At 40.3% G+C, this 16,274-nt stretch overlaps 1 protein-coding gene across 4 annotated transcripts in view; it reads right to left on the reverse strand.

Annotated features, from left to right (window-relative positions):
• Srgap2 (SLIT-ROBO Rho GTPase activating protein 2) overlaps positions 1-16,274 on the reverse strand; it is a 225,118-nt gene that overhangs the window by 122,536 nt on the left and 86,308 nt on the right. For all 4 annotated transcript variants that reach the window (XM_028764589.1, XM_028764587.1, XM_028764588.1 and 1 more), the window contains exon 3: positions 11,824-12,016. In XM_028764589.1, coding sequence (XP_028620422.1) covers positions 11,824-12,016 — 193 coding nt within the window. The remainder of the gene's footprint in view (positions 1-11,823; positions 12,017-16,274) is intronic.

Consider the following 16,274-nt stretch of genomic DNA (forward strand, 5'->3'; position numbering starts at 1 on the left):
TGAGAACTCACAGGCTCTAATAGAAGCCAGGATTAATGATGGCAGAGCTTAAATTTTTTTACTTCATAATGGCATGGAAGCAATAAGCATTCAGTAAAAACTATACTTCGAATTTTGAATTTTAATCTCTTCCCGGCTAGTTATATGCAGTATGACTCTCTTTGGTAATTCTGGTCAGTGGCCAACATGTGATCACAAGTGTAAATAATACTCCAAAGTGTGCTACGTTCCTAAGTTATGGAGCTTATTAACTGTATTAATTGTACTTTCAACTTACATTTCCAACTTACTGTGAATTTATCAGAATGTTATCTGGTCATAAGTAGAAGAGCATCTAAATATAGGAGAAAAAAGGTAGAAGTACTTGTGTATTGTTTCTGGACTTACATCTGTCTACTGCCTTGCTGACAGAGACTCTAAATAGTTAAACTCCAGTAAAAAAAAAATAGCATGCATAAAGCAACTGTTGTTTCTAGATTTAATTCCATACTAAATGCAACCAGACTCTCTAAAGAAATGGCTTTCTAGAGCAGAAACAAGGAAACTTTGGTCTGAGCCTGGACCATCTTCTACTACACAGTACAAAAGTACTCAGAGAGATGGTAAGGAGACGTGTCATAAGGCCACAGGATCCAACCTGACTGACTCCAGCAATCACGTACAGGACACCATGAACATGAAGGTAAATAAAGATATTCAGGGATCATAAACTATTGAAGGAAATATGTATCTACCAGTTCATATTGATATAAAAAAGACCAAAAAAAAAATGGATGTGGTGGGAAATCACTGCTTCTACAAAATCCCACCTGGAAAATGTAGACAGAATTAGAGGAATTGGGAAAATGACTTTTTGGGAACCATTTTCCTCCAATAGATTGGTACTATTAATTTGGAGTACCAAAACTACTAGTATTTATACGCAGATGAAAAGTATGTCTCCACGTGTCCTTTAATTTCAAAGCACAGACAGAATAGCTTTAAGAATGACATCAATGATAGAGAAATCTGAAAGATACCACTTTAACATATAAGTAACAGAGTAAATCACCAGTAAGTGACATGGCACACTGAGAAAACTATGACAGTAACCTCTATGGCACTCCTACCTACAAGTGTTACTTAAATCAAATCACAGATGGTATTATCAGAAGATCAGAAATAGAAAATTAAGGGTAGTGATGATGCTTGCCTTTAATCCGAGCACTCAGGAGGCAGGGGCACAGGCAGAGGCAGGCGAATCTCTGAGTTTGAGGCCAGCCTGGTCCAGGATAGCCATCACTATACAGAGAAACCCTGTTTCAAAACAATAGCAACAACAACAAGAACAAACAAAAAGAATCCATTTTAGAAATAGCAAATTAAGTAGTAATTTTTGGGTCAAATGTTCAAAAAAAGTCAGTGTAATAAAATACGGGGATTTATTCTGCATTAAATGACGTTTAGAGACAAGACAACTTACGACCTACACAATTTGAACTTTCTTTTCAAATAATTGGTAAAATCTGGACGGCCATGGGTTAGGTATTATCATGGTGAACTACATAGTCTGATTTTGACAAGTATACTGTGATTATGTTAGACAACAATTACAGTTTTAGCAGACATCCACTGAAGTATATAGGGATAAAAGAGTACCATGTCAGCAAACTTACTCTGAAGTGTTTCCAGAACACAAACACTGTAAATTGCCCATGAAAAGAAAGAGAAGTATGTAAAACAAATGTGTGCTATATTAACTTTACTTTCAATGTGTGTAAAATGGTATATGATATTTTTGTATTATTCTTACATTTTTTCTACAATTATAAAATATGTCAAAACCGTGAGCCTCCTGAAAAAACGGGAGGTCAGTCATCATTACGACTCTAGAACCTGTGCAGATTCTGTGCAGAATTAGTCACTGCCGCTGATGAAATGAAGCCAAGTGCTTATTCGAGTGTCTAAAAGCATCCCTCAACATTCTTGGTTCCTCATCTTGAACTCCACACCTCATCAGAACACAAAACTGTACACACACATACTTACACTATTTCACATTAATCAGTAACCTCCATTGATTAAAATGTCAGCTTAATTTAGTTATTATTTCATTCCTGGCAGATCCCTAGCAAGTAGTAAGTGTTCATTAATGTTTGCTTAAAAAATAAGCCAACTGGGGAATACTACTTATTTCCTATACTTCTGGACAAAACAACCAGTGACCTGCTTTCCAGAATCATTAACAATATAAGAGAATTATTAACAGCCCCCAACAACAAATGGCTTTAACCAAGATCTTGAAAGCAGTTGTTTCTGGCTAGCTAGAGTGGCACAAATATTTGCCCAAACCTGATATATTGTCTTTTCTTCATTTGATTAAAAGTGAGAACCTTTCTAAGCATATTTTAATTTTGTATTATATACTGCATATATCTATTCTGATTTTCCTGACTATATTGTGAAGCACTCGTCTTGCTTAGTACAGGTACTTGGAGTTGGATGATAGGAATAAAGAAAAGGCAGCCCTCAGGGTTGGAAATGCGGCAGAACACCTGCTTAGCATATGTGCATATGTGTGGCTTAGGTTACAGCCCTAGTGCCACAAAAAGGAAGGAAGAAGGGGTACAAAAAGGGGCAGAACTGAAACTGCTGTAAGTCTCAGTATCTACAACTGATGGTGATTAATGGTGCAATGGGAATCCCACAAAATCAGCACTGACAAAGTACAAAAAATAAGCTCAGAATCCAAGAAAAGTGCCACATGGTGGTACAGGCCTGCAATCCCAGCACTCAGCCTAGGAAGGACCCTGGGTTCGAGAGTGAGATGCTGACCTTTAAAAAAAAAATCCTAGAAAAGCCCATAACCCAGAAATCTGTACACTGTAAGATTCAAACTCCTTTGAAGGTACTAATGAAAGTCTATGCTGTGCAGCTGTCAGAATACGTTGCGGTAGGAAGGGCACACATTTCTATCCATACAAGGAAGGGGCTAACAAAGTCACATGTGTACAAATGAGCAAGCTTGAAGGGGAAGAAGGCAGGAAATCAATATACCTTTGAAGCCCAGCCTTTCCTAACTGTGCCTGCTTCCCTGGGTACCTCTCTCTCTATTCAGAGTCCATTCAATAGTGCTTTATGTTCCACAGAAATCTGTCAGAGGCATTTCCACCTGTACATTGCAAAATCAGTCCCTTACAACTTCCTCCTTTTGCTGAATCCCCAAGATGCTGCCTATAAATTCAAAGAATTTCAAGCATCAACAGAAACCTCAACCTCCACCCCTAGAACTTAGTTAGGAACATCTGTTGTTTACAAAGGTTCAGACTGCGAGCTGCCAGACTTGTTCTACAACCTCTACTTTATACCAGAGGCTGCCAGGGAGGGATGTCTGAATTTCATGCAAGGATGCCCAGTTCCAATCACTTAAGCAGAAATAGGCTAATACAGCTCAGCATCTTAACCACTGAATACAATCCTAGTTTGTTTGGTTCATTTTAGTCCTTAACCAGTGTGCCAAAAACGTTAAGATGCAAACCTGTTTCATTGATCCTTCTGGAATGTCAAACCCAAGCAGCAGTGGGTCAGTAGTAAGTAGAAGAAACAGAAGCTAACAGAATAAATTATCTTGCTACAATGAAAAATCAAAACTCCTTTTTTCTCAACCTACTTAAATCCTTCATTAACACTGAGCTCTTCCTTCGTGATTCTGCATCTCCTCACAGTATGATGCTTCAGCACAGCACAGGACTTAGATATTAAAGTCTTTACTTCAATTAACATGGGACCAAATTTAATTGAGAACCTAATTGTGCTATCTTCCACCTTTCTGTGACTGAACCAAGCATGAGTCCTTTCCTGAATATTCCACCTTCCCTCCCTTCTCAGGAACTACTGGTACCTGCTTTAAATAGGATTCTATTTTTAGATTCATGTGCCTGTGTGGATATGCACTATAATTCTCTTACTGCCTGCCTGGCTTTCCCCAATCAACAATAAAAAAATAAAGTCTGTATGTATAGCAGAAGCTGTCTTTTCTTCTTCTCTTGGAAGCCCTCCCTCTTCACTCCCAATACCAAGGCATGGCTTTTGTCTTTAGAAGAGAACTGGGTCAAAGACAATGCATCTAACTGGCTGTGAATTAAAGATCCAGAGATGGAGATATACACTGCTTCCTGGGTTTATTGCAATACTTATAGGAGTAAAGACTCCTGTAATTTCCCTGTCCCCCTGTATTCCTGTCAAAGGGCATGCTACTGCCTGGGGAATTAAAAGCTTGAAGTGTGGTCTGCTGACCCTTTAGTGTCAGATCCTAGAAAGCATAGGAAGCTCTTGGAAGTCCAGCATCCTCCCAAATGCTCATAAAAGCATGTTTTGTTGTTGACCTGCCCTCTATTATTCTCTGTCCCAGGAGGATGAAATAAAGCTATTTAAGTAGAAGTATGGAAGCTTCCTGAGACCTGGAACCCAGTAACCATATTCTGTTTCTCCCATGGCTGACTCGCTGCTGCACTGGCCTGCTGGTCTCCATGGAAAGCACTGCAGGAGGCTTAACAGAACTGGTCGTCTACCTAATCAGGTCTCACTGCGCTTTGCAGAAAACCCAACAGGTTCTTGCTACACTCTTCTGTGATGGTGGTAATTCTATCAGCTAATTTCTACTGAGTACCTACTAAGTGCAGTGCTAGCCTAGTACTTCCCATACTATGTCCAATCATAACAACAACACTTCAAGGCATTACTCTCCACATTTCAGAGATGCGGTAACTGAGGCTGAAAGGGGTTTAATGACTAGTTCAAGGTCACATAGCTATAAGCAGTAGAGATCAAGTTTACCTGGTTCAAAACTCTGGGGCTTTTTTCGTTTTGTTTTTCTACTATGTTGCAAAGCTTCCCAAAAAGCTTATATCAAAATTATTTTCCGGTTCCAAAGACTGGTCAACCAACCTGCCTTGAGCCCACACTCAAGCTGTCTTCTGATGACTCCCATCCTCCTTTATCCTGTGTAAGGAACCCTCTCAACACCTTTTATTTTTTTTATTGGTTCTTTAAGAATTCCATATTTGTTTCATTCACCCTTTCATCTCTTCCCAGATCTATTCTATTCCTGTCCTTATCCACCCAACTTGGCATCATTTAAAAAAAAAAAATCAAGACCGATTTGTGCTGTGCTGCCCAAATATTCTTGGATGTATGGTCTTCACTAGAGCATGGTTAACTTACTTGGAGCCACACTCAGAGAAAATTGTCTCTCCCACTCTCAGCTGCTAACAATTGCCAATGGCTTTATGGCAAAGGGTGGGATTTTGTGTCCAACTGGTCTAATTTGGTCTGCACAGGTCTTGTATATATTGTGACAACTGCATTGAGTTCAGATGTGCAGCTGCCCTATGTCTAGGGGGTACTGTTTTCTTGTAGTCATCCTCTGACTCTTAAAATATTTCCAACCCCTCTTCTGCAGTGATCCCGGAGCTTTAGAAGGAGGGAGTGCAGAATATATGCCTCACTTAGGACTGAGCATTCTGCAGTCTCTTCTTCTTTTGCCAGTTGTCAACACCATCTTTTAAAAGGACTGACCATCATCTAAAGTTCTATATGGGATAGGCTAGTGAAAAACATACCAAGAAATTTCCTGTTAATTTCTCAATAAAAGTAACTTGAGCCACAGGGAAGGGAAGCCAACCCATGCTTAATACCAGATGCTGCTACATCTGGGCAAAACTTTCCTGGGGAAAACAACAATTGCCAAATATGTCCAAAATGAATGAATGATGTGCAAGTCCCAAGGAGTCAGGGAGTTCTCCCTTCTAGCAACTTTATCTTTCCTATTGCTGCCCTCCTTAGGTGATCCCATACTCAAGGAGAATCTGTATTCGCTGGTTCTCCACTTTTCTCTCACTTGCAACCAGACTATAATGTTCTTTATGGCCAGCTGACTCTGCTTTTCAGCCCAACGTCATCTTGTGAAAGTAGCAAATAAGTTTGAACTTGACTTTGAAGGAAGATTCCACTAGCAGAAAGAAGAAAAGCACCTATAGCAACTTGTACATGCATAGACTAGGCTAAGACCAAGAACATGAACTCTACAAGAATTTTAATTAATTGTTTACTCTTTCACTGAAGGGACACTGAAAGTTAAATATCAAATTCTATTATTTTATATTTTTTTGTGTTTGAGTACTTTGCCTGCATGCATGTCTATATATTATGTATGTGCTTGATGCCCCAGAGGTCAAAAGAGGGCATCAGATCCTATGGAACAGGAATTACAGAGGTTGTGTGGGTGGCAGGAACTGAAGCTGGATCCTCTGGAAGAACAACCAATGCTCTTAACTGCTGAGCCAACTCTCCAGCCTCTACTAGTTCATGAGATCTCAAGAGCAGGCTCTCTTGCGACCTTCCCAAGAGTAACAATTCACAGACTGATATCAAGTAGGCAGAGTTACTTTCCATGTGCTGCTAACTTAATGTTAGCAAAAATAAAATATTGGGTTATTTTTTGGGGGGAGCATCCTAAGTTAAGGTCCCTTTAATTTCTTTTGGCTCCTTCCTCTAAGAGTCTAGAACATAATTTTAAAATGTCCAACAAATACTTATTAAGGACAAGGAAAAGATGGGAAAATATTGACAACAGGCTATAAAATAGCATAAGGTCTGTGTAAGGAGCACAGCAGGATAGCCAAGCACAGTGTTTCTCCAACCCCCCCCCCGGGGTCGGGGCGGGGGGCCCCCTACCTCAAATTAAGACAAAGACATTAGTTATTAAAAGCAGAAGATCAAAACCAAATGAGCTGAAAAGTAATTTACAGCAAGCCTGGTGAAAGAAAAGAAGAAAAGAAAAGCCAGAACATTATTAATTAGAATCTTTCAGAATCCTGTGGGGCAATATTAACACAAATTCCACTTAAAGAGACAATCAAAGGCTCAACAACAAATAGGAATACATTTATGCTCTTCAAAGAGCCAAAGAAAATGCCAAAACATCTTCCATAGGAAGGCTTCCTACTGTCACATAACATTTTATCTCCACTTTTAATCAAACAAGGCTGTAACAATCAGGGGACAGGAGGGCACATTACCTAGCAGAAGGTAGAATGAAATAATCAGGCTAGTTGTGTACAGCTTCTCTCACTGTCTGGGGCAGAGGCTGGGACCATCAGGTCAGATTTTACATGAATCATGCTGTATGGGCTTTAATGAGGATCTTTACTGAGCCATGTGGGGAAGGACAAAAGGTGAACAGGAACAAAGAACAGAAAGCACAGTCACAGGGTGACAGGGTAATGACTTTCCGGGGGAAATTTTTTTTCCAAAAGAAGATGAAAATAAGGAGTTCAGCAAAATTTGCCCTAAATGCAGCTACTTAAAACTGTAACAAAATAACCATCCTAACCCAGGATGAACGGCTGAAATGGAGCCAGAGACTGGCCTGGAAAAGGGTGGGATGAATCCATGTGTACTGTCTTCAGCCCTGGCCAACCTGCTCCATCCCAAGTTGAATAAACTCCACACCCCAGAGCGGGATCTACCCCGAGCTGCTGCTGGCAGCTGTTCTCCTGGCAGCACAGGCAGACAAATTCATGGCATTTCTGGGCCAACAGCTGCTATAGCTCTGGGGGAAGTGACAAGTGCCTGCTGAGAATGAGCTATTCTGAGACCAGTCATAGAGTCAGCAAAATTGAGGCTACAGTTTGCTGGCTGAATGAAGATACAGTACACTTCCTACTCCAAAGTTTAGAAAACCAAAAAGTGCTTTCTCGGTCCCAGCTTGCTTGACTTAGGTGGTTCTTGCCTTCACATTCAGCTCCATCTTTCTATTCCCAAGGGCATGACTTTTATTTTGATCATATTACTACCCTCACCACTGGACTACCCTATCTCCCTACTATGTCCTTTCATCTAGGTTCTTTGTTTGCTTCTTTCTTTCCTTTTAAAGTGATTTATTTATTTTTGTTTTCTTTGCATTGCTGTTTTGCCTGCATGTATACGTGTGGTATGTGTATGAGGGTATCAAATGAGGATGGGGTGTTATAGACAGTTGTGAGCTGCCATGTGGGTGATGGGAATTGAACCTGGGTCCTCTGAAAGAGCAGCTAGTGTTCAAAAACACTGAGACATCTCCCTAGCCACAATCATCCAGGTCCTTTCCAAAGCATGGACATAGTTCAGTTCCTTGCTCAGAAATTGTCAGTGGTTCCTCTATACTTAACAGAACAAAGCCCTAACTCTATTGGCAAGTATTTATAAACCTCTATAATCTTCTGGCTTACCAACTTTTCCAGGTTTACTCAGTATAGTCATAATTCATATTGTTCAGAAAAGCAGATAAGTTATCTACCAGGCACAGTTTTCTCACCCCAAGGCTGTTGGTAGCACTATTTTCTATCTAAAATGCTTCCTTCTCCAACTTCTTCCATTGTCTCAATTATTAAACATTTAGGAAAAATAAACAGCCTTGGCAGTGTTACTTTTCCATTCCTAACCACTGAACTTCACCTCCAAAAGGCTATCTTCCTCGGCCTCCAACCAGAACAAGCCATTTTTTTTTATGTGCACTATATATGATCTAGTGGTATTGTTCTTTCACACACCTGTCCTTCCACATACCATGAAACTTGGGCAATGTTGCAAACACTGTCCCTCAATGTGTTTCCCCTTCTATAGTGATAGAATCTCTACTTTCTAGGTCACCCAAGTTAATAAATATTTTGTCTAGCTCCCCTTACAGTGTAGATAACCATGTGACTGTACTGTCTAGCTGGATGAGTTAAAGGTATGTATGTTCTGTTTCCAGACTATACCTTTAAAGAATAAAGACATTTTTCCCTCTTCCCTGTTGCTTTTCCCAGTGGATCAAATGGGACATGATAACAATGAGATACTTTGGGCTACACAGCAATGGACAACACTCAAGGAGTGACAGAAGGAGCCTGACACAGTCCTATTGGTTAATAGACTGTTATGTACAGAAAAATCTGCACCTGTCTTATATAAGCTAATATTACTTAAAGTATACTATAGCAGCCACACCTACTAGTCACGCCTAAAGTGTATTTTCTGTATCACAGAGGAAGAAAGAAAGAAAGGAAGAAAGGAAGGAAGGAAGGAAGGAAGGAAGGAAGGAAGGAAGGAAGGAAGAAAAGCAAGCAAGTAAGCAAGAACAGATCAGAAATGAAAAGTTCAATTTTTTTCATGCTACCTACAAATGGCAGCGCAGTTGCAGGAGCACAGCTGTCTCTGCAGCAATGCTTATAGTACACAAACATCTGAGCACTTGGTTACCTTTCATAACACAGAATGAGAGGGAAATGGGAAAATGAAGGTTCTGTCCGTAGTGTTAAATTGAGAAGCAGAGCCACATCACCACATTAGTGAGACAAGACAGAAGTTAGCCACTTCTGTGGATTCTTCAGATACTGACTGGGGTTATCATTTGTCCATAGTACTCATCCAACTCCTCTTCCAGTACACTGTACCATGTAAGTGTGACTATTTTTGACCTATAAAAACCAGCTATTTAGATGTCCCATTCTGAGAGAAAAAAGCTTTTGGTTTCCAAGCTCTTGTTTAAAGAAGATTTATTTTATTTATGTGTGTGTGTGTGTGTGTGTGTGTGTGTGTGTGTGTGTGTGTGTGTGTTGTGAATGAGTACAGCACCCACAGAGGCTAGAAGAGGGCAACAGGTCTCTGGAGCTATGGATGGTTTGAACTCCCTGACAGGGGTCTAAGAACCCAACTTGGATCCTCTCAAGAGCAGCAAGCACTCCTAACCACTAAGCCATCCCTCCAGCCTTTGGGCTCATCTTACTCTCCTTCCCTCAGAATGCCTTAAGCCCAAGATTATTAGTAAGAAACTGCTGAAATTGTCTCGGTCAACCACTCCTTCAAACATTTCTAGCTCCCTGAGACACCGGACCCTCCCTCCTGCCTGGGAGGAGTACCAACTTTCTTACTCATTCTTTTTAGGCATTTTCCTTTCTCCTAGCAAAATGTTTACTGCCTCCCAATACTGGGATGTCTCCTAAGCCTTAGGTTTACTCAGCTCTTGCTTCTTCTCTCGTCTACATTTACAATATTGCTTACACTAAAGATTTCAGTAGACATCCCTACTCAAAATTACTTTGCTCGGCAGTACCACACCTCAACTTGGGAACTTAAAGTCCTTATAATGCCTCACACTCAACATGCTCAAAGCAGAGTCACTATTGAAAATGCCCGCTTCCTTGATGTCTGCATATCTATAAAAGAGGCCACAATTATTCTGGTTTCCAGATTAGAGACATCAGGTTACTTCTGACCAGTAAGATTTTTATCTAATCAGTTATCAATCCTGTTCAATTTCTCAAATAACTCTTGAATAGTGCTATCATCTAAGACTGCACTCTCCACCAAAGGCTTGTGTGTTAAAGGCTTGTTTACTGCTGTGGTACTACTGGACATCAGCAGATTCTTTAGGAAGTAGGACCAGGAAAAGGAGGTTGGTACACTGGGAGATTGTCCTTGATGGACTGCTAGCCCCATCCTCTCTCTCTTCTTGACCATCATAAAGGAACATGCTCTTGTCGCATGCCACCACAAACCCCTCAAAATAGGATCAAAAAACTATGGACTGAGAACTTCTGGAACCATATATTTTAGTTATCTGGTCACAGTAACCGAAAGCTGACTAACACAAATATATGCCTACTGTTCTGTTTCATATGCTATCCAATTCTACATGCAGTACCTCCAAACTTAATATCCTTCTCTTGGATTTAAATTACACACACACACACACACACACACACACACACACAATTTTGCCCATACTTTTCCTTGGGTCTATCTCACAACATAATATCCTCAAGAGCTCATTACCACCACAGGGCATGTCAAGTGTGAAATTCTATGCTTGCTGTCAAAGCATTATCCTTTGGGACCCATTCTACTTACTTAACCTTGTTTTTCACTGCTTTTGAAAAATATCTATGTTCTTCTATTGCTATTAAAGCCCCATTTCCTATATAGTTTATAGTTCTTTTCTCTGTTAACCAAGTATTCCAAAGCTTATCTTATTCCTTGAGGAACCAGCACAGAGCACAGTACCTAGCAGGAATTAAAAGGAGGACTAACAGCTAGATTATTACTCAGGGTAAGATAAGACAGGAATACACTGGAATTCATCAAACATAAAGTAATGGTCAAAGGAATAGAAAGGGCCCTTTCCAGTCCTTGCACCACCTGTATTACACACTCGCAGCACTCACCTCAACTTCAAATTACCTGATCGTAATTTGTTTACTCCCTACCTCCTCATCCTAATTAAAATGCCACATGGAAAGGAAATGCTTGCTCCCTGCCATATCTCAAGGCACTATGAAGGAGTTCAAGAGAAATGTGTAATAAAGTATTATTTGCATAAATGTGTAAGAGATCTTTCCTTTGGGGCTAGTTAGGAAAAGGAAGGGAATTAGTAGGAGTATGAGAAAGCAGGAGAGGGTAGTATGCTGGTATGGTAGTGGTAGGAGTAAATATAATTGAAATACAGTATATACATGCATATATATGTCATAATGAAACCTATTATTAGCCGTATATATGTACATATGCTAATAACACACACACACACACACACACACACACACACACCTTAGACCAGTGGGTGACACACAGGAAAAGGTATAAATAAAACTCATTAGCTTGGCTCCCCCATTTATTTTGATCTGTTTCAGACAAACAACTGCTTATTTAAGAATAATATGATAAAAGAAGAAATCTTGAGGGCTTCCAACAACTTTGGAATCAACCTAGATCTAAGTGGTGCTCCCTGCAAGTTTCTAAAAGCACTTTGCATGAAGTCCCTACTTAAATTGCTGGTCCTTGGTGCTTCGTGTCTTGGCTAGAAAGCGCTCTGCTAGCTTCTCCAGGTTGCGAGAGTAGTCCATTTCAATCTCAGCCTTTTTGCGGAAGAAGTCCTGCAGGTCCTGCAACAGCTGCACCCGGAGCTCACATTGCTGATCTAGGCATTTCATCTGCTCTGTGAGCTGAGCCCGGATCTCTGCAAGAAAACAAAAGAATATGGTCAGACAGACAGCTCTAAATATATACACACACAGGGATACTTACCTGCCTTCTAATCACTTGTTCCTTGTACCCTGGGGTATCAAAGCCCTTAATAAATAGCCTATGAAATTGGCCCTATGGTATGAGGCACCTCTAAAAACCTCTAACAACCCTTTTTGGACCACCAAAGACTATTTGTGACCAAGAATTTGTTCAATTAGTTAGAATAAGTTGCTAAGAGAGAAAATAATATTCAGTGCTAAAAATTTACAAAGCAATTTACTGTAACTAACACTATCCAGAATTTGGGTTCTTTTCTGGCCAGGAACCCAAATGAAGAATCAGGTGAATCATGCTAACCCCATTTTAAAGACTGAATACTGAGTCTTAAAGAAGACAAACTATTAAATTCCAGTAAGCTGGGATTCAAATTCAGGCAAATGACTAACTTTATTTTTCATGCTTTTCCTCATCATTTCAAAATGTTTTTCAGCAACTAAGAAGCAGGGTAAGGGTCATTATATTTTCATGGAGGTAGAAAGATGCCTTTCCAAGTTAAATGGCAATAACCAGGAACAAAATATTCACCATGACTTCCAGAAAATCACATTCAAGGTCAATTGGTTTCATATTTTATAATATCAGGAATGTGAATTTTTAAGAACCTATCTTTAGAAGTGAAGGAGCAGCAAAAATGATGATGATGATGATGATGATGATAAGCTGTCTCAGATCTTTTTTACTCATTTCTCATTTGTTCCACCCTTACCTGCCTCATAGTCTGCTCTGTCAGAGGTAGAACTATGTCCAGTTACACTCCTGCTTGGCAGAGTCCTACCCAGTTCCTGCACAGGGCTAGCAATGCTAACACTGTGGAACCATAGCAATGGCACCTTCAGATGCAACTGGATCTGCCTTGAATACAATACTACATGTTTTACAGATAAGAGATTTGGCATCCATGGCAAACAGCCTGCCAACACTTGGCAGCTTTCTTGCTCAGAGTAGGCACACAGTGCATGTCCAGCTTAGTTTACATCCAGTCCCCATTAGCATCAAAATAGAGCAACTATCTTCATTCCCTTCCCCTGGTGGCATGCTCACCTCCAAGCATGCCTCCAACTGGAGGTTGAAAGGAAGGATCTATATTATGCCTTTCCTGACACATGCTGCAAACTCATTTCCATAGCACTGGCAGATGGGGAAAGAGAACAGTGAATCTGAGCCCTAGATGAAATTTTAGTATAAGGGCCATGATGCTGAAATCTTTGTAACCACTCCTTTCTTAAAGCAATGAGGACTGACAGAGGTGCACTGGGTTTTGCCTTAGAATACTTAAAGTCCAAAATTTATTCCTATCTTCTTCATTATAAAGTTTCTGTTTCTGTAGGTATCAGTTTATGACAGACACAGCTAGCTCTTTGCAAGTGACCCTAGGCAATCTCCAAGAGCAATCTTCTTCCTCATCTCTTTCTCCTGCCAACCACGAATGCTGGCCAGCCCTCCAGTAACCCAACCTGAACTGAAACTGAGCACTGTAGGATTGTCTAGAGCAAGCAGAATGCTTCACAGAAAAGCTGCCTACATCATCACTCATCAAAGCCCTTTTGTTCTGTGTATTCTGGAGTCTGATTACAAGGGGATGTAGGAGTGTGTGTGTGTGTGTGTGCACACATACACACAAGAGATCTTCAGAGGTCATGTCAGGGATACAGTTTCTGTCATATTTCTGGATTTCTTAAGGGTAAAATGCTTTTTATGATCACTCCTAGAAGCATTTGCCCCCTTTGTACATATTTATGAAAAGTTAGCAGTAAGTAGGTAGGAAGATTGGGGGTAGAGAGCATGTGTGGGTCATCAATATTACTTAAAACTTGTCCATTAAATAAGAATCTTCCCTTACAGTAAAATGGCTGTCCAAGAACAAAGACACAAAGGAAAATGACGGTATGCTTAGGCTATCAAGCCCTTCTGAGTCTTCTATGACTCACTTAAGACTATACCTCAGTAACCTCTTAGCCAGGGATGCAGAAAGAAACATTCTAGACTGTTCTGGGAACTATAGACAAAGTACCATGATACTAATGTAATTCAAGAAGTAGGCTGCTCTGAAATTGTACTATCCATGAGCTAAATGCATCACAGGGGCTATGTGTGAGCTATATCAACATGTCTTAGAAGTTCACCAGAATGAGATGCCATGTTGAATAGTCAATAAGTAAGCAGTGTAGCATGAACTATATCCCATCCTTGCACCTCCTTCCTAAGCCTTGCAGAAAGGGTGTGTGCTTACTAAACTCATTATGTAGATGAAAGGCACTCACGCAAATGCAAGGGTGCACACACACACACACACACACACACACACACCAGCTCATTTAATTTCCATTACTAGCTTCTAAGATATTTCAGATGAGAAAAACTCAAAGTTTATTAGGTAATATATGAAGAACCATACAAAACGGTACTAACAGGGCTTATGGTGGTGTTAATGCTTGATGAAATCTATTTATGAGACAAGCCTCTGAGTATAACGTATATTAAGTTAACTTAGGTTAGGAGAGTCCTTGACTGAAGGTGCCACCATTCCACAGGCTAAGGTCTTGAGTGGAATAAAATGAGGAAGCAACCCAACATTCATTGCTCTCTTCTTTCTGCCTGCAAACACATGAGTAGTTGCTTCTAGCTCCTGCTGCCTTGACTTCCTTACACAGGACTGTCCCTCCAACTGTGAGCCAAAAGAACCCCATCTTTCTTTAAATTGCTTTTGTCAAAATATTTGGTCACAGCATCAGGAAAAGTAACTAAGACAGGTCTAAAGCTAATTTGACATTTTTCTGACTTGTGAGACAGACGCTCCATTGACAGTATTTCTGGGTGAATGGTTTTTTAATCTCTGGAATTTCAACTTCATCTTCCTGCTGAGGCCTCAAGATCAAGTTTAGGCTAGGCCACTGATTTACAAGCCATTGCATATTTTGACTAATCCACAATCAGACTGGATCCCTTCCCTATATCCTAGATCTGTTCTCCATGGCAGCTTCAAGGAAAGTCCTTCCCTTCCATTGTTAGCACATCCTGAAGGGAAGGGGAGAAATGATATCCCTACTCCAATCCAGCCGAGACTACTAATAGACACCACCTGTCACTAGTTTATGATATAGTACTCCTCCCCTACAACATGTCTAGAAGGAAACCTCTCCCTTATTATCATCCTCAGAACACTGAGGAAGGCAGTAAGAAAGATTCCAGCCACTCCTACCCTTGGGTCCACTCTTCCAAGACAGAATGGCTGCTCTGTGGAGAGCAGAATGTACTGCTGCTGTTGTTACAACAAACAGTGGTCCTCAATAAGGCAGCTGTGCCAGCCTCTGTCCATGCACATAAAGGGAAAGAAACAATAGGGCACTGATTGTCAGCACACTTGAGCCATGCGCCCAGGCTGGAGACCCCTCCATACTCTGGATGACCATAAGGGCAGAAAGAAAAAGGGGCAATTTATAAAAGCACAAGGAATTTCTCAATGTTCCCTGTGTGCTCAAGTGCTCATGTGCACATGTGAATACACTCAAAGACACACTATTCACATCATGTTCTACCATACCAAATCAAGACTTTACAAGTCTCCTTTGTAGTTCACAGAGAAGTCTAGGGAGATGATGGGGCCCTTATAGTTTCTTTCTCTAGACTATATGGGAAAAGCCAAGCTATACTTTTCTAAAAGTGCTGCCTCTGAGCTATGAAACTTCCCCGGACATCTATAAAGTACCAAGTACTAAGGTCACCATGAACTAGCTACATGAAGGGAGGAGTTCCAGAAGTCCTCTCCTCTGGGCACCTAAGTCTTGTTTATGCTTTGACTAGTCTTTACTATCTAACAAACTCACAGAAGCACATTCCAGTATGAAGATCTAAGACTCAAATATACCAACAACAGAAAGAAAGCAAACTTTCAGAAAGAAATCTAACTTTATGTATTAAGAAAAATAACTGACTGTTTTTCTACCATATTTAAAAATGATACAAGAAAAAAAATTAGCTTCCCTGTCAAGAAGGACTGAAGTTTTAAAATGAATTTCATGTACTCAAGAGCAACCTTTGCTATTTCATTCATTGATTCAAGTCAAAATTTAACTCTGCTGGTTTGCTTTTATGCAATTTTGTGAGTATGTGAAAACACACTGAATCACTTTAAAGGAGTGAATATTCTCTCTCTCTCTCTCTCTCTCTCTCTCTCTCTCTCTCTCTCTCTC

The sequence above is a fragment of the Grammomys surdaster genome, unplaced genomic scaffold (assembly GCF_004785775.1).
Source record: "Grammomys surdaster isolate TR1022 unplaced genomic scaffold, NIH_TR_1.0 145, whole genome shotgun sequence".
Lineage (NCBI taxonomy): Eukaryota > Metazoa > Chordata > Mammalia > Rodentia > Muridae > Grammomys > Grammomys surdaster.